The 18,058-nt window shown below is 38.8% G+C and overlaps 3 protein-coding genes across 5 annotated transcripts in view; 2 read left to right on the forward strand and 1 right to left on the reverse strand.

Moving 5' to 3' along the window:
* LOC120414869 (uncharacterized) overlaps nt 1-9,367 on the forward strand; it is a 50,682-nt gene extending 41,315 nt beyond the window's left edge. The window contains exons 1-3 of one of the 3 annotated variants that reach the window (XM_039576187.2): nt 3,214-3,629; nt 7,721-8,768; nt 8,836-9,367. In XM_039576187.2, the coding sequence (XP_039432121.1) occupies nt 3,549-3,629; nt 7,721-8,768; nt 8,836-9,203 (1,497 nt within the window). In that variant the 5' untranslated portion in view covers nt 3,214-3,548 and the 3' untranslated portion in view covers nt 9,204-9,367. Of the gene's footprint in view, nt 1-3,213; nt 3,742-7,720; nt 8,769-8,835 lie in introns of those variants that run through there. The other 2 variants (XM_039576186.2, XM_039576188.2) reach the window with 2 other exon arrangements.
* Nucleotides 9,368-13,112: 3,745 nt separating this feature from the next.
* LOC120414892 (transmembrane protein 222) lies at nt 13,113-13,950 on the forward strand. The gene has a single exon (XM_039576214.2). It carries the CDS (start codon nt 13,232-13,234, stop codon nt 13,778-13,780), a length of 549 nt encoding a protein of 182 aa, XP_039432148.1. The 5' UTR covers nt 13,113-13,231; the 3' UTR covers nt 13,781-13,950.
* Nucleotides 13,951-16,031: 2,081 nt separating this feature from the next.
* Nucleotides 16,032-16,883, reverse strand: LOC120414897 (RNA polymerase II transcriptional coactivator). The gene is made up of 3 exons (XM_039576224.2): nt 16,729-16,883; nt 16,542-16,616; nt 16,032-16,481 (listed from the first exon to the last, which is right to left on the reverse strand). The coding sequence occupies exons 2-3, from the start codon at nt 16,596-16,598 to the stop codon at nt 16,215-16,217; spliced, it is 324 nt and encodes a 107-aa protein (XP_039432158.1). The 5' UTR covers nt 16,599-16,616; nt 16,729-16,883; the 3' UTR covers nt 16,032-16,214.
* Nucleotides 16,884-18,058: the final 1,175 nt, after the last annotated feature.

Raw genomic sequence — 18,058 nt, forward strand, 5'->3', positions numbered from 1 at the left:
TGGTCATGATTCGATTATCCGAAGTCCTATACAAACCTTCGGATAATCGAACTTCGGATAATCGAAACTTCGGATAATCGAGGCTTCGGATAATCGAGTCTGGACTGTTTTTATTTATTGTTATTTTGGCCGCCATCTTGGATCTACAAATTCTCAAAATAAGACAAATAAACATAAATAAGACAGCGAAAAAATATGTTTTTCGTGATTCAATTATCCGAAGTATTTTTTTTTTTCCTTATCGAATTCAAAAGCACTCTGACTTCGAAAAATGTTGCTGTCAGATGTTCAAAAAAGCAAAAAATCTTCCTTGAAATCTTAAATGCTCAGAAAACATGCCAAATATTCGAAAATAACATGGAAAATTCGTCCTCAATCATTGAACAACTTTAAATTTAGAATGTTCGATTAAAAGATAATTTTAAAGTTTTATTATAAGCATGTGTCATGCTTAAGTCATTTTGACGTTGTATAACGTCATACTCGAAGGTAGGTTGCCAATCCAAAAAAATCACGCCATGGAATAACGTGTAAGATTTCAAACGCTTATTGGAAGCGTTCTTTTACAATTTAAAGCATTTTTTTTTATTTGAATCTTTCATTATTTGATTTTGATGAAACTTTGTCCATGCATTCCCCATGTCAAAAGAAGTAATTTTACATAATTTTAATTTGGTCTAAAATATGGAAAAAGTAAAATTATCATTTTTGCAATTCCGTCGTGAAGCTACTTACTTTTCCTGTCATTCTTGAACGACGAAATACTTTTCTGTGTGTGTGTGTGTGTCCAATCCAATACCCGCTAACCGGTAGCGATATTATGGGAAAGTATAATTTGTATCAGTCTTTGTATATGCCGAATGCTGATACAACTTATCTCAGTCCCGGGTATTAGGTGGTGATAGCCCTCGCGCTGCTTCCAACGACCCGTTTCAGAATGACAGAGCTCCTTGCGGTCCAATTCCGAGGTCGCTGGGCATTGTTCGGCCCCGCCTAAACATAGAAGCAAGCATCTGAAGGAAACTCGATCTATATTTAGACTTCCAATCCCCTCAGGCAAATCAGGGATCAGCGCGTATTTAATATGAGAATATAGCATGTTTCAACACTACGGATCAGTTCACTGTTAGAGTGTAAACTTTCTGATGGCCGACTGCTTAGCGTCCCAGTCCACCAATCCAAAGGTGTGAGTTCAAATCCCTCCTGATTCATTTTCGTTTTTTGTTCATATTCAAAGTTCAAATTCCTGATTCCAAATTTCAAATGTACCGACCGGGATTTAATCCCTGAACCTTCTGCTTGTGAGGCAGAAGCCGTAACCATTAAGCCACGGAGCCGGTTCCCTTGAACGACGAAATACTTTTCTGTACCAAAAATAACAGAATCGAATAACAACACTTTTCAAAATAAATGCTGTAAAGTTCTACTTTTCAGCACTGAAATGGGTGCTGAAAATTTGAAATTTTCAGCACTTGTTTCGAAAAGTTACATTTTTCAACATTTTTTGATTTAAACGATTTATTGACAAAATACATGAAAATTTGACTTAAAATATCACTCAATGGGTGTTTTCGGAATTGCAAAAAAATGTTGTATGGAACTCGTTGCAAAACTTGTTTTTTTAAGCACTCGTCGTATTTATTCAACTCGGTGAACCTCGTTGGATAAATGTACGACTAGTGCTGAAAAAATCCTCTTTTTGCAACTTGTTGCATAAACTACTATTTTTAGATCTATTGAATAGTTAAACATGATTTTAAAATTCCTTCGATTCCTTTTTTTCTATAAGGAATTCATTGTAGAAAAAAGCAAAAAATGCTCGAATGGAAATGCTCCACTGTTCCGCATCCGTATACGGATCCGTACTGCGGATACGGATGCGGAACAGTGTGAATGGCTGCATATGAAATGCATTGGAGAAATCGCGTCCGCACTGTGCGTCCGTACTGTCAAATTTTATACGGATGCGGCTGCGGCTGCGGATGCGGTATAATGTGAATACACCTTTAGGTGACACCACGTGACACTTAGAGAAATTCTTTTTCGTCAATTTGATTTTTTTGTGAGGCTGTATCTCACAAACTAATTGCCGGATTTTAAAAGTTCCATAGAGAAAATTATATTTCTCAGCTTTTCAAAAATATCTTTTCCGACTTTCTCTTTTATTAAACTCTTAAAAACAAAATTCAAAAATCAACTTTAAAGAATCTATAACAGGAAAACAGTACATATTATCACAACAATTGTTAAGGAATTTTCGATTGCAAATTCAATTTTGCTGTAAAAATATTGTTAATATTTTTTTGTCCTGATTTCGATACTTTTCAAATACATTTTTTTTCAAAAAATCGTTTCCTAAACCAGATTTTGCACCATCACGCACATCATAAAAAATCTTTAATTCAAAAATACTTTTTTAGAAAATTTCACCTTTAGTTATAAAAAAGGTAATAAAAAATGGGATTTTTTTCCGGGTACCTTTTTCTAAAAAACTCTATATAACATAAAACTTTTCCGAAAACATCGATCAGAAAATCCCTTCTCAAGATACAGAATTTCATACATTCACATACCCATTTTGTATGACTAGCTCCCAAAATTGTATGGAGACTTGTATGGAAAAACTGATGATTCAAAAGTCATACACGTAGGCAGTACATGGACAAAGTTTTTATTTAATATACTGCCCCTGCTCGCATAAATGTCCCATATGCATTTTCATCGATTTCGAGTTATTGATGCAGTTTTGTGGGCAGTATAGGCCGTTGCAAATATTTTTTTGTCGCCCCATTCCCCCACATTTTATATTATCTCTAAAAATCAGCGGACAGATTTTTTTTTTTCAGGCAGCCTAAAAATTTAAATGAATTGAAAACGGGGCCGCAAATATTTTTAGAGCTATGCCAATAAAGACAATTAAGATATCGCAAGATATCGCAGGGTTCCAAATAGATAATGTCGGTTATGTAGTTCTAATTACATTTTCAATAATCAACCAGGCGTCTCCTTCTCAAAGATAATTAGGATGAAAGTTCTTGAACACTCGAAGGTTGAACTTGCGCTTCGTTCAAATTCGAGTGCGAAACTGCATGCAACGTGCGATCATGAAGCTACCACAAATCCCAAAACGGAAGACAATAGATTCCATCGCGTACCAATACCATCGAAGTAGGTCTTGGTAAAGTGGCCATCCATACCACACGATCGTGTCCAGCAAACTCAGACACAGAGAGACATTTGGCACCGATCAGTCCGTTGTCCAGTCCGGTCAGTGCACATTTCGCGACATCGTCGATCGTCGGCAGACCGCACCGGGTGGCGTCATCCCTAATAAATTTCGTTCGTTTGTCCCGCTACGTTCAATTAGCACAAACACTCGCACGAATTTGGCTCCGACAAATTCCTAGTCTGGAACGTCGGCGGTGCGTTTATCTAAAGTTAAATATTAGTTCTAACTAGTGGCGTGGCACGGGGCAGAATCGGCTGGAATCGACCCAGTCTTTAAGGTGTAGAACCCAAGTGTGGTGTGGTGTGGAGGAACGGCGACAATGGCGGCGGCCCCCGAAGAGTGCACCGAGTGGTTGCTGGAACAAAAGTGTCGAGCTGGACTCGCCGCGGCAACCGACAAAGTAAGTGCGCGAATTTTGACCGGTGAGGATGGACAGCACCACGTTGCCACCGCCGGTTCCGAGTTCTCCGGGTGGTGTCGGCAGGAAGAAAAAAAGACCGTTCAGGTTGGAAGTAGGTTGTGGGTGTGTTTGATATGATTTACTCATTATAGCAGTACAGGAGCAGATCTTCGATTTAGTTAAAACAGATGGTGGTGATGAGTAAACTTAAATAGTGATTGCAAGATTGTAGGGTACTCCTATGGAATGTATTACTAAAAGCATTCCTGACGGACAATAAACATTGTTTATTGTTTTAGTTAAAACACCATGTGACTCCATCGATTGAAGCGGATGGAGACACTGAATACGTTATACGAAATCAATCGATTCCGGATGACCTTCCACCAAATCTCGTGCATTTTTTAGGGGAACTAGATTCTAGAAGCTATGAGATTCCCTGTGTTTAATAGGACCTTTTTAAATAAAACGACATCGACCACTTTTTGATTTGCGTGATACTTTGTCCTAAGGGGTATTTTTTGTCATTAATCACGAATCCGAGCTCTATTTTTCGACATCTCGTGAAGGTGACATTTTTGAACATTCGAAAAAGACGTGTTTTTCAATAATTTGCAGCCTAATATGTGATGATTTGGAAAGTTGGTGTCAAAGGGACTTTAATGTAAAATTGGACGCCGGATTTGATAACGAACTCAGAATTACGAAAAAAACGTGTTCTTCATTGAAAAAAAAATACAGAAAAAGTTTCAAAAAGTATACCTTTTTTCGTTAATTTTTCTTATCTGTTACAATTTGATACGAGGGGGGAGGGGGTAACAATCCCAAAAAATCCCTAAAAGAACGCTCTCCACGGTGTATTTTCCGAGAACAATAAGATAAAAAAATCGACTAGTTTGATACTTGGCACCATGAAAGAAGGGCTCTTTCCCGACATTTTGTTGGGTCCAGCGAAATATTTCGTCTTTTTTTTTTGAAGATTTTTTTTCCAATTTCATAGGATTTTTCTTCAGAAAATTCGATGAGAATCGATGGGTTCATTTTTATATCCATCAAATTTCTTAAGAATATGCCTCAAAAGACTCTTAATTACATATATTTGACCACCAATAATATGTTTCCAAACCAAATTTACCAGATTTCTAGCTTTCTTTGAAATTACCCTAAAATTCAAGATGGAAACCTTAATATGACCGAATTAAAACCATTTCTTTGTACAATTTGTCATGAAAATACAGTAACTGATTGCCCGAATATAAATTCGAGCATAAAACACTGCTAAACATAGAGTATCTCATTTAAAACCTATTTAAAACCTAAGGTTCCCAACATTTTTTTTTTTTATCCTCTGCCATACAACACAATGGCATTTCAAAACATTTTCGAATCAATTGCATTACAGGGAACAGTTGGATGGATCGATCGTAGCAATCGGGGCGTGCGGACGCGAAAACTTTTCGCTGTCACAGTTTTTCTCCGGCTCCAATAATTTTTTATGAAAGATTGTGAAAATTACTTGGAAAGTTAAGTTTTTCAAACGAGTGTTTGGCGGAAAAATGGGATAATCTGGATGGATCGCGGTGGTGGTGGTGCTGAAGGAGGACGGTTCAATGGATAACGTGGCCTGTTCCGGGTTGGTTGCGGAACTGGCATGGAACTCGGTAGCAGTCGAACCTTTCCCGAAGACCAGGATGGTGCTCGGTCCCCGTCAAGGTCAACATCCCGCTAACGAAAGGGAATTGGAGCCGAGGGGCACGGATTAGTTCTCCGGCACCGGTTTATATGGAACGCAGCCGCAGCAGGGAGGTTCCGTTGCCGCTGCGTCAAAGCGTGGAAAATCCTACAAAAGGTGGATGGAGCGGATTACTAGTGGGCGGTGGCAAGCGGAATCAGCTCAAGCGGGAACAGGCTTTTTTGAGCGGGTACCCGCCCTCGTTTGACGAAGACGAAGACGATTGAAGAGAAGCTGGTTTTGAACAATTTGTTCACTGGTGAGCTCGTTCTTTTTATAAAACAATCATTCTTCCATTTATTCTGACATACACACACATCATTGAAGACAACGCCGGTAAGGCGTTTCCAAGGAGCAGCCGTGGCTGACTGGTTACGGTGTTCGTTATGCGAATGGTCCTGGGTTCGATTTCCATCTGCTCCCAACGAGAAAGTATAGGAAATATAAATCTTGAACTCTGAACATGAACGAAAAATCAAAGTCGCTCGAGTCGGGGTTCGATTCCCCGTCCTTTGGATTGGTAAGCAAAAAATGCTAACCACTAGGCCATTGCGACTGGAATTAGGAATATTGTTACTATCAACTATATACGCGCTGTGTCCTTGTCCATTTGACAAGGGTTCGGAAGTTCTAAATAAAGTTTGAATCCGATTGATGCAAACGTTCTTCAGGGCGGGGCTTGTCGATTCAAGCAGAGGTACCTCGCGCTCGGCTAGCCAGCGTAGAAATGGGTCACCGAAGCTCGGCAGAGCTAACACTTTCCAAATGCCTATGCGAGTTATTTGCATGTATAGAATTTAAAAAATCTAAAATTCATGGAAACAACTCAATTTGTAAGAAGTGACCGCGTGGTCCCGTTTGGTTGGTTTCACACACACACACACACAATTGCATTACAGGGAACAGTTTTCTGAACGATTTCCATTAAAAAAATTTAATTTTTGGTTTAATATAAACAGAGATAAAATGAGATAAAATATCTGGATTCAATTCCCATTCAAACGATGAATGAACACTGCCATTTTATTTAAACCCATTCTAAACAATCATGCACCTCAAAATTTTTTTTACATCATTTTAAACCTTATGTATTTCACTAGTAATGTAATATTTGTAAAAATTGTAAAAAAAATCGTGGGCTCACCTTCAAATTTGGCTTTTAAACTTAAAAATCAAAAAATCTCATAAAAGGGGCGTGTTTTTTTTCAGTGTATTTTTTCGGAAATCCCGTCAAATTTCCTACAAGTTTTTCTCTGACTACTTTTTGATACGATTCACATTTATTGAAAATCAAGTTCGTTTCCAAGGATACTAGATGACACCGGAAAAAGCAGCCTCTTAATTTTTTTTAGCTTTCATTTTTTAAAGGGTTAAAATGGATGAAAATAAACATTTTTATCCATTTTTCTATTTTGAAATTGTCTCAGGAACACGAATATGATATCACGATAAATATCACCAAAAAATGGGATCTAAGGGGTCCCCCGTGCAAAAATTTACAACCAAAAAAATCACTAAAACTATAAGTGTCTATTTAATATGTTAAACTGCCTTACCCAAAGCGTTCTCAGTCTCAGATGGTAGTCCCAGATGTCCCCTAAAAGCTGCAGGTCGAATCGAGTTGATATCTGGATGGAACACTTTTTTATTTGAGTTTGAAAATTATGCTATTTTTTCACTAAAATGCCAATAACTCCTTTAAGATTTAACCAATTGGGATGCTACTCCCTGCATTTTGTTGCATTTTTAAAGCCCTTTCAAATGCATTTTGAATTTTGAAATTAAATTGAATTTTGCCTTAGTTATAGCCTTTTTAAGATTTTTGACGTTTTTGAACCTTCAAACTTTGTGTCCCGATTTGTCCCACTTTCCATTGACCTAGAGTGCTCATATTTTGGCCAGATGCTAGTTTTATATGTACAAACAACCCCTGAAAATTTCAGGCAGATTGCTGAGGTCGATGCGAGATGGGTATGCTTTGCTCGTGGACTCGCTCTTAAAAATTTATCTGGAAAAGATATATTCATCATATTCAATTCTGCACATTTTGCGTAAACTTCAGATACAGTTTTTCTCATATGATTATTAGACAAGTAAATATCAAGAAGAAATTCTTCGCATCGCGATAGTCAAATAAAAGTTGCATGCATCAACGCCCCCGCAATATCGCATTCTTCAAGCGTATGACACCACATTGCCAAATAAACTGGCCAAAGCCATTGACATTCCATTTCTAGCTAACAAATTAACGACGACGACGATGACGAGCTCGATTGCTGGAACAGGTCCACCACGTTAACAGTACTTCTAATTTGCATTTCTCTCTATATCTTTCCGGTCCGGTCAAAAATATGCACAGCCCCTGAAGATTGACGTAATCGATTTGACGCTACTGCTGAAGAGTATGGGCCTGAAGCTGGAGTTCCTGAACTTTGAGCAGGAGAAATCCAACGCGGACACATTTACGGTGGAGATCAAGTGCAACCGATCCGGCGTACGGGCCAAGCTGGCGTACGATCTGATCGAGTGCACCTGTCCGGAGAAGGACGAAAAGGAAGCCTCGTTTTGGGAGGTTCAGGGAACGGGACCGAAAGCGTTTTCCAAGGGGCGGAATGACACCTCGTCGAACCTGCTGCCGGAGGTGTCGGAGAACTGCTCGATGGTGTCCAAGGCGATGCTTACGAACCTGCTGGATTTCTACAAAAGCAGTATGAAGAGCGTTGAACGCGGTGAAGACGTGCTGAACTCACCGTTGAGGGTCGCAACGCCGAGAATCTGCGTAACGAGCCCGACGGGACAGGGTTCGCCGCCGGACGGTGCTCACTTTGCTGACCGTAACGCTTGGAACCGTTCCACGGACTTTGACAGCAAAATGGATCCAGCGCTCAGCCCGATGAAGCCCAAATCGGCCGAGGGATCTGTTCCAAGTTCTTCTGGGGCGTCCAGTCAACACGACGATACCAAGTCAAACAATTCCTCCGAGGGGATGGAGATAAACAACGCCACGCGAGAGCTGTACAATACCGATTCCAACGAGAAGGTGGCGATTATGCCGACCCCGGAAAAGCCAACCGGGTTGCCCGACGACAGCTCGTTCGCCAACAGCGAAGCCATGCAAGCCATCATCACGTCTAGTCCGAACGAGAAGATCTTCGAGTCTCTCATGCGGGCGAACCAAAACGATGAACGAGACGCCAACGTAATCCACTGTCTGCAGCAGGCTCGCCACCAAATCGATGCCGCGTTGCTCGTCATGAAGCTGAACAACCCCCACGGTCCGGACGTGACGCAAACCTCAACCATCACCACGACGCCACAAACGGTGATCCGCAAAGCAACAGCGCTCCCAAAGTTCCCCGATCGAACTGCTTCTCTAGGTGGCATCAATCGGCGGATGTCACTGCCAGGTGAGCCTTAACCTCTTGAAGATTCCTTCCTAACATTCCTAACCACCTTCTTCTTCTCACATTCCAGGCCCCCTGGGACGAACCCCCACCGGTGACCAGTCCAAGTCCACGACCATCCTCGGCAGCGGTGGCAGCCTGCTCAAGAAAAAGGTCTCCCAACTGGTGACCGCTTCGTCCAAGGTCATCGCCAACCGCGGTGACACCCCCCGGCCAAACCCAGCCCAGCTCAAGGCCGTATCGGCGCTTCGCAAAACCAACTCGGCCTCGTCGGTCCTGGGAGCAGCACCGAGAGGGACGGTCTCCGCTCCCGCCAAACCGGCGCCGGTGAAGAAGACTGCCGTGAAGGCGTTGGTGGGAAGTGTGCGGCCACCCGCGGTAGGAGTGAAACCGGTGGCCGGTGCTAAGACCGCTGGAGCCGGAGGTGGCAAGAAGTGAACCGCGACGCAATTGTATAACTTCGCGGTGGCCATACTAGCGACTGTACTCGTGATTACGTATTTATTGGTTGTATCTAACATTTTGTCCTCTTTGATTTCCGAGACTGTTCCGTAGGACTAAGGATGTTTGAATAAAGTTATTTCTTTTATGTTTCATTAGTATTCTACGTCGAATTGTTTAAAACCCGGAAAACAAATGTTCAATATTTCTTCCGAATTTTGTAGTTGTAGTTTCGAATCTCTAAAAAAAGCGATCCTCTTTGAAATTTCCTCCAGATTGCTCAAGACTTATTGGTTGATTTTGGCGCCATAAAAGTCTTCATACAACAGGCAATTAAAATGTTCAGACATCTGTATCTTAAGAACGGATTTTCTGATCGATTTGGTATCTTCTGCAATGTTGTAGATATTGCTTAGGACTTCTTAGAAAAAAATAGTTCTACTAGTATTTTATTTTAATTCGACTATCACACAAAATATTGAATAACGGATTTTTTTAAATCTCATATGTGTCAAAATTTACTTGATTATTTTGTTCGAAAAGATTACAAAATTTTCTTTTTTTTCGGTGGCAACAACTTGAGAACCTTACAAGATAACCCTGATGGTTTGACACCAATTAGTCATTGTCTAGCTATCTTGTCGCACGTGCATTTTTTTCATCTTCATAGATCCCCAAAATTAGATTTCAATCCTGAGTTATTCAATGCAAACCGAAAAAAAAAACTCCGTGCATTGTTGTCACTATTCATATGAAAGAAGTTTCAATCTTGTCGTGCTATCTTGACACACCCTGAAAATTACTGTAAGTGCGACAACTGGCCAAAGGGATTCCAGGTCAGAACGCGTTTGACATACGTACACGCCCGACTATCGTAAACACAAAGAAAAGTGGTAAACATTGTACTACTAAATTCAACAAAACTACGGGACAATACTTATAATAGAGTTATCTACGTGCGTGTACGTGCACGAAAAAGAGTGAGGTTAAATTACAGGCCAGCAAAACATAAGTCGTGCTAGTGTCGTGAGATCGGGCTTAGATAACTCTATTTCAAACTGGATTCGTCTATTTTTAAATTGACACCCTCTTTACACAGAATTCACACTAACTATCAAACGTTTGATTTGATATTAGAGCAGTTCTCTAGGATTTCGTTCATTCGATTTTTTTGTATTTTTTAATCCGACTGAAACTTTTTTGGTGCCTTCGGTATGCCCAAAGAAGCCATTTTGCATCATTAGTTTGTCCATATAATTTTCCATACAAATTTGGCAGCTGTCCATACAAAAATGATGTATAAAAATTCAAAAATCTGTATCTTTTGAAGGAATTTTTTGATCGATTTGGTGTCTTCGGCAAAGTTGTAGGTATGGATACGGACTACACTGGAAAAAAATGATACACGGTAAAAAAATTTTGGTGATTTATTTATTTAGCTTTTTATCACTAAAAATTGATTTGCAAAAAAAAACACTATTTTTAATTTTTTCCATTTTTTGATATGTTTTAGAGGACATAAAATGCCAACTTTTCAGACATTTCCAGGTTGTGCAAAAAATCGTTGACCGAGTTATGAATTTTTTAATCAATACTGATTTTTTCAAAAAATCGAAATATTGGTCGCAAACATTTTTCAACTTCATTTTTCGATGTAAAACCAAATTTGCAATCAAAAAGAACTTTAGTGAAATTTTGATAAAGTGCACCGTTTTTAAGTTAAATCCATATTTAGGGGACTTTTTTGAAAATAGTCGCAGGTTTTCATTTTTTAAAATTAGTGCACATGTTTGCCCACTTTTGGAAAAAATATTTTTGAAAAGCTGGGAAAATTCTCTATATTTTGCTTCTTAGGACTTTGTTGATACGACCTTTAGTTGCAGAGATATTGCAATGCAAAGGTTTAAAAACAGGAAAATTTATGTTTTCTAAGTCTCACCCAAACAACCCACAATTTTTCAATGTCGATATCTCAGCAACTAATGGTCTGATTTTCAATGTTAATATATGAAACATTTGTGAAATTTTTCGATCTTTTCGAAAACAATATTTTCAAAATTTTTAAACCAAGACTAACATTTTAAAAGGGCGTAATATTGAATATTTGACCCCTTTGAAATGTTAGTCTTGATTTGAAAATTTTGAAATATTGTTTTCGAAAAGATCGGAAAATTTCACAAATGTTTCATGTATTAACATTGAAAATCGGACCATTAGTTGCTGAAATATCGACATTGAAAAATTGTGGGTTGTTTGGGTGAGACTTAGAAAACATCAATTTTCCTGTTTTTAAACCTTTGCATTGCAATATCTCAGCAACTAAAGGTCGTATCAACAAAGTCCGAAGAAGCAAAATAGAGAGAATTTTCTCAGCTTTTCAAAAATATTTTTTCCAAAAGTGTGCAAACATGTGCACTAATTTAAAAAAATGAAAAACTGCGACTATTTTAAAAAAAGTCACCTAAATATGAATTTTACTTGAAAACGGTGCACTATATCAAAATTTTACTAAAGTGCTTTTTGATTGCAAATTTGATTTTACATCGAAAAATGAAGTTGAAATTTTTTTGCGATCAATATTTCGATTTTTCAAAAAAATCAGTATTGATTAAAAAAATCATAACTCGGTCAACGATTTTTTGCACAACCTGGAAATTTCTGAAAAGTTGGCATTTTATGTCCTCTAAAACATATCAAAAAATAAAAAAAAATTAAAAATGGTGTTTTTTTGCAGATCAAGTTTTAGTGATAAAAAGTTAAATAAAAAAATCACCAAATTTTTTTTACCGTGTATCATTTTTTTCCAGTGTAGTCCGTATCCATACCTACAACTTTGCCGAAGACACCAAATCGATCAAAAAATTCCTTCAAAAGATACAGATTTTTGAATTTCCATACAACATTTTTGTATGGACAGCTGCCAAATTTGTATGGAAAATTATATGGACAAACTAATGATGCAAAATGGCTTCTTTGGGCATACCGAAGGCACCAAAAAAGTTTCAGTCGTATTAAAAAATACAAAAATTAAAATTGAAGAAAAAAGACCGATTTCGTAGAGAATTGCTCATTAGTATGAGTCCCATAGAGTTATCTAAGCCCGAGCTCACGCACACTACCAAACCATTTGTTTTGCTGGTCGGTACAAAATTTAACCTCAATCTTTTTCGTGTAAGTACACGCAATACATGCGCACGTAGATAAATCTATGTAAAAAGTGACAGATCGTCATTAAATTTTCTTTTTCCACGTCTGCCGACACAGAGTTCAATATTCTCCAAATATGTAATGTAACCGAAAAGCATCTTCAAACAAAATCATGAAGTTTGAGGCGTCGCAAGAAGAACTTCGATTGATAGCAAGAGTAGGCCATAGAGTTATCTACGTGAAGATGTATTGCGTGTACGTACACGAAAATAAAGTGAGGTTAAATTTTGTCAGCCAGCAAAATCAAATGGTGCTCTAGTGTGCGTACGCGAAACGTCATAAAGCCAGGAACGGGTTCCGGGAATTTTTAAGGAAATTGCTAGCGGATTTTCAAATTATCTCATGTCAGCTAAAATGACACGCTCTGAAAAACTAGCTTGATGACATTGTCCCAGAAAATCTAAAACATCTCGGTTGGCCATGGACCTTAACGTTGTTCCAGTCAATATTCAAAAACTTAAAAAAATATTATTTCAAATGCCTCTTGAAGCATCACAATCGGTAAATTTTCGAAGTTATAAGAAATTGAATTTTGACAAATTTCTCGATCATTCTGTCCTACCCCGTATCGTTGAATTCAATAACAGGTTTCCAGGTCACCCTACCGACCAACCCCAACGCTGAGTTCCAATACTCCTCGCCAGATGTCCCGTCAGAGCACGCCTGTCTTTCACATTCATTCATAAATTTACCACAAACACATTACGTCAAACTCGGTGTCGAAAAGTTTGTTTACATTCGGCTCCACTGGAGAATACAAATCGGAAAATTCCTGCACAACAAAAACCCGTTCGATCCCGGAACGAAATCCCGCTAGGATGGACCGGAGCAGACGGCTCTCGTGCGAGAGTTCCAACGATCCGCCGACGGTGGCCGCTCCGATCAACTTTGCCACCGACAAGTACCCGTTCTGCATCGTGTGGACACCGATCCCGGTGCTGACCTGGTTCTTTCCCTTCATCGGCCACATGGGCATCGCCATGTCCAACGGAGTGATCCGGGACTTTGCCGGGCCGTACTTTGTGTCCGAAGACAACATGGGCTTCGGCCGACCGACCCGGTACCTGCAGCTGGAGCCGGGCTTCGTGGACGGCGGCCTGGTCGAGTGGGACGAGTGCGTCTCGAAGGCGTCGGTGGTGTACGGAACGCGGATGCATAACCTGTTTTGCGACAACTGTCACTCCCATGTGGGGATGGCCCTCTCGTTGATGAAGTACAAGCAGTACACAAACTGGAACATGGTCGTGCTGGCGTTCTGGTTGTTCTTTGCCGGAAAGTACGTCGGGCTGAAGGGATTCCTGAAAACCTGGACCCCGTTCGCGATAGTATTCATCACCTGTACGCTGGTGGCGGTCTACCTGAAGTAAGGGCCGCCGGAGAACCGAACCACATTGCATATTACATAGTGGGTTGATATTTGCGGGAAAGGCGATAGGATTGACTTTATGTGAGGCATAACCATAACTGTACTGTATTTATTTTAAACATATGTATAACCTAATCAAAACTTTTAATAAATGGAGTGTAGGAAAATGCGTCTTTCTGCTTTATTACCAATCTACATAAAACATATAAGAAAACGTGACGATTGTTCGTTTGGAATCTTCAAACCGGGCCGGAGTATCTGCTACAATCGTTGAATTGCATCGAGAAAAGTTTATGCGAACATTTGCAGAATTTGCCTCTCAATTGCGGACTTCAGAATCAAGTACCTATAGAGCGCACATAACCTTAGCTCACGAATTGCTTTTAGTAGAGCCCTTTTAATTTCAATCGAGAATGTTGACATTTTCCACGATATCATTTCAAACTTTATCCAATTAACGTGGAATCGTTGTAGTTAGTTTATCGCGTTTTCAGCAACTTTAGAGAAACGTTGTGGATTTTCGGATTACTAGTAGTTTGCAAATAGTTTAATGACTGCGTATAGTAATTGAACTTTATGTAAACTGTAACAGTTAAGGATACAATTTAATGAAACACCGTATTTCCAAAATATCTCAACGTTTCGACTTCCGACTGGGGTCTTCTTCAGGAGGATCTAGAGTTTATTAAGAAACATAACAAGTGTGATCCCTCCCCAATGTGTCAAACCACTTACTTTGCGTCCGACAGTGTCCAAATTAGCTTACGGAAGCTTTTCCCATTAGTTTACCAGTTCTTCAAAGCAGCAGCATCTCGACCCGCATGATTCTCGCTTCGTGCAACTGTGCAGATGTCTTTTCTTTTGATAAATCCTCCAGTTTGTTGTACTCCGATGATCCGCCAACGTTTAAAATCCATATTAAGATACACATTGTTGTTTAAGAAACCGCCATATTTGGCACAAAGTGACAGTTCTCAGCTGTACGGTGTTTTGCGCCTACTTTAATAAGATTTGGATGACCTACAGTAGGTAACTCAAGTAACTTGAACTAGATAAGTGGATTTTAAGAAATTTATCAACTAAATACCATATTCATGAAAAATCATGAAGATTTCGCCGTCGACCGAGATGTTTGTTAGGAATTATTTCAAGGATTTGGTCATCTTTAGGAATAACTTTGAGTTTATTTTTTGAAAATGGACAGTACCACGTGTTTTTAACGGATTGTTATGCTCGACTTTTAATCTTGTCTTTTTATTTTTGCATACTCCAAAACAGTTTTATTTAAAACTTAAGGAAACTCAGATTGATTCATTTTTTTTAATTTTTGGAGACCTTAACTGCCGTTCTACGCATAATTCGTGCTTGCCATTTCATTAGGGCACATAACTTTTGTAAACAAGAGTGTGTCCCTTTCACACCTTATGTAAACTGTCATTTGAGTGAAAGGGATACACTATTGTTTACAAAAGTTATGTGCCCTTTTGAAATGTTAGGCTCCAATTGTCCCATGTTCAAAAAAGTGCAACTGAGAAAAACGCGATTGAAATTTTTCGATCGATTTCAATGTTTCTACGCATAATTGTCCCGTGGGTCCCTATTCGCCCTGAAGGTCCCTAATTACCCCAATTAGCAGTTTATCACTCTAATTTAAAATCCTCTTGCTATACAAGAGGTAAACAAGGTACAATTCTTCGTAAAAGTAATGATTCCGTGATAGAAAATACATGGTAGGACAATTATGCGTAGAAGTTCAACGATGAGACAAACAGACTTGGTGTGGTTTTCGATGAATTTCCGAATAAAGTACCCGATTTTGTGTGTTTCTACAAGTATTCGTCAAACTATACTTTAACCCTTTCGAGCCTGAATTTTCAAAAAAATATTTTTTAATCTAATGATGGGAAAATGATTCTTAAGACCATACGAAAATTATAGGCTAGTTTTGAAAATTTTCATTTTTGGGTCATATATGACCCATCAGGCTTGTAAGGGTTAAAATGATAAAAAGTCAAAATCGTCCAAAAATGACATGGGACAATTATGCGTAGAACGGCAGTTAAGATCATTAAAGGGTTAAATCTCGATTAAATTTTCAAAAGGTCATATCTGCATAGGAAACCCATGAGGGATAGGTTGTTTTGAAAATTCAATCTAGAAATATGCATTTTCTTATGCAATTTTCCATGTCAAATAAACAGTGATTTTCATTGGCTTTCTCTTTATCTTAAAAATCAATCCCGCAGTAGAAATTACGCAAAGTGTAACAATTTATTACGACTCATAGTTTAGGAATTATCTTCAAGTACAAAAGAACAGCACATTCCGCGCAGCATCAGCTCTCTTCCCGCTGACGCTCCGGAAGTGCTCTCAAACTTACAGCCTAGAGGTAACAAAACAAAAAAATAATAAGGAAACTTACTGCCAACAGCGTCCTAGAACTTCTTGATCGCCTCGTTGACCTCGTCGGAAATCTCCAGCAGCTTCTTCCACATGGGAACCTGCAGGCTGACGCCCTTCTTCCCCGGCAGCATCTTGCCGTCCTTTTCGTAGAACTCGCGAATGTCTACGTACACCTTGTTCTTGAACTCCCGCACGGTGACCTTCTTGTTCTTGTCCAGGAACCACTCCGGCTCGCCGCTTTCGTTTTTGGCACCACCGCTGGAACCGGCCTCGGATTTGCTCTTCTTCGCCGGGGTGCGCTGGAAGGGAGTTGGGAAGTTATAGTGGCAACTAAGCAATTGAGGCATCTTGCAACTTACGTCTTCCGGTCCGGAGTCGGAGTCGGAGGTTTCTTCCTTCTTCTTGTTCTTGGGCATTTTCGTTGCAGAAGCCGGCTGAAAGAAGTGAAATGAGGTTAGGAAACTTCTTGGTCCAACTTCATACAAAATCATCAATTAAAATACAAATCAGTTAAAACGATGACTACATTCTTCAACAATAACTTACCGGCAATCTAAGAAACTAATAAAATTGAATTAAATCAACTTTTTGGTGCAAAAAATCACGAAAACTTTGCAAAAATACTGAAACGACTAGCCGAAGGAAAGGACTGAACGAGAGGAGGCAGATGTTTTGTTTGACAACTTCTCATCAAATCGCGCGGTCGAAAAGGGAACGGGCGTTGGGCGTTTACACCGCAAGTCATTACACCGCACGGAGGCAGCATTTGCGGTGGTTTCAAACAACACCCAGTAAAAAAACAAAGAAAATTAAAAAAAACTAAAACTTTTATCGAGAAATTAAAAGTGCAACATGGAGTTAAACTTTTTGTCAAGCTTCTTTGAAGTTTTCCATGACAGCTGGGAAAGATTCACTCCATGTTACCGGCTCACATCTCTGTTTTTAATTTCTCGATTGTCCGTCAGACCTGGACGCATACGCAGTTCGATTTTTCAATGACTTCCCGCATAGTCATGAACTATATAACTACTTTATGACAAATAGTTACTCAACTATTTATCAAATGGTCTCTACTATTCATTAAATTGTAACCCAACTATATATGTACGATATATCAAACCATTAATTCCATTCCCAAAATAGTTTTGGTCGATTTTACTATATGAGAAATTAGTTGTTAGGCAGAAAACTATATGAGGTTTTCATACATATGTAAATATTTTTATAAACTTGGATTTTACGTCAAATAGTCATTGCCCAAAAAATTGACTATTCCCTATATAGTTTCTGAAAAACTCCCGCATAAAAAAGTACCATATAAAAACTTTTTTTCATATGGTAATTGAACTTTAAACTATATTGTTACTACCATTTCTAAAAATGTTTGACTACTATTTTAAAAATGGTATTTATATGGTTGGTATGATTTTTTACTATCTCACAAATGGTTTAACCATCTGGCATAAGGGTGGTTAGCAATGGTAACTTTAAAAAACTCAGTACTATTTTCGTCAAAAAACTGTTTGTTGTATGGTAAATAAATGGTTTAAGTACTATTTGGCAAAAAGTAACCTTAAATCAAACAGTTCACAAATAGTTTAATATAGTTGAATTTTAATTTTGGGAAATTGAAAAACGATTTCACAAATAGTTACCATTTCTCAAAGTGTCATTGTATGATCCAATATGGTAATCAAATGGTAATTTTTTATCCGGGTTACTTTACCGACACTACTTTGCCGACACTTTAAAAAAGACCGCAAAAATGAACCCTACAATTGTTGTGATAACTACTTCGGATATAATCAAATTTGATTTTTAAGTTCTATCGATAGTTGGTGAATGTTTACCGCCATTATATGTGATGTTATTTACG

The sequence above is a fragment of the Culex pipiens genome, chromosome 2, assembly GCF_016801865.2.
Source record: "Culex pipiens pallens isolate TS chromosome 2, TS_CPP_V2, whole genome shotgun sequence".
Classification (NCBI taxonomy): Eukaryota; Metazoa; Arthropoda; class Insecta; order Diptera; family Culicidae; genus Culex; species Culex pipiens.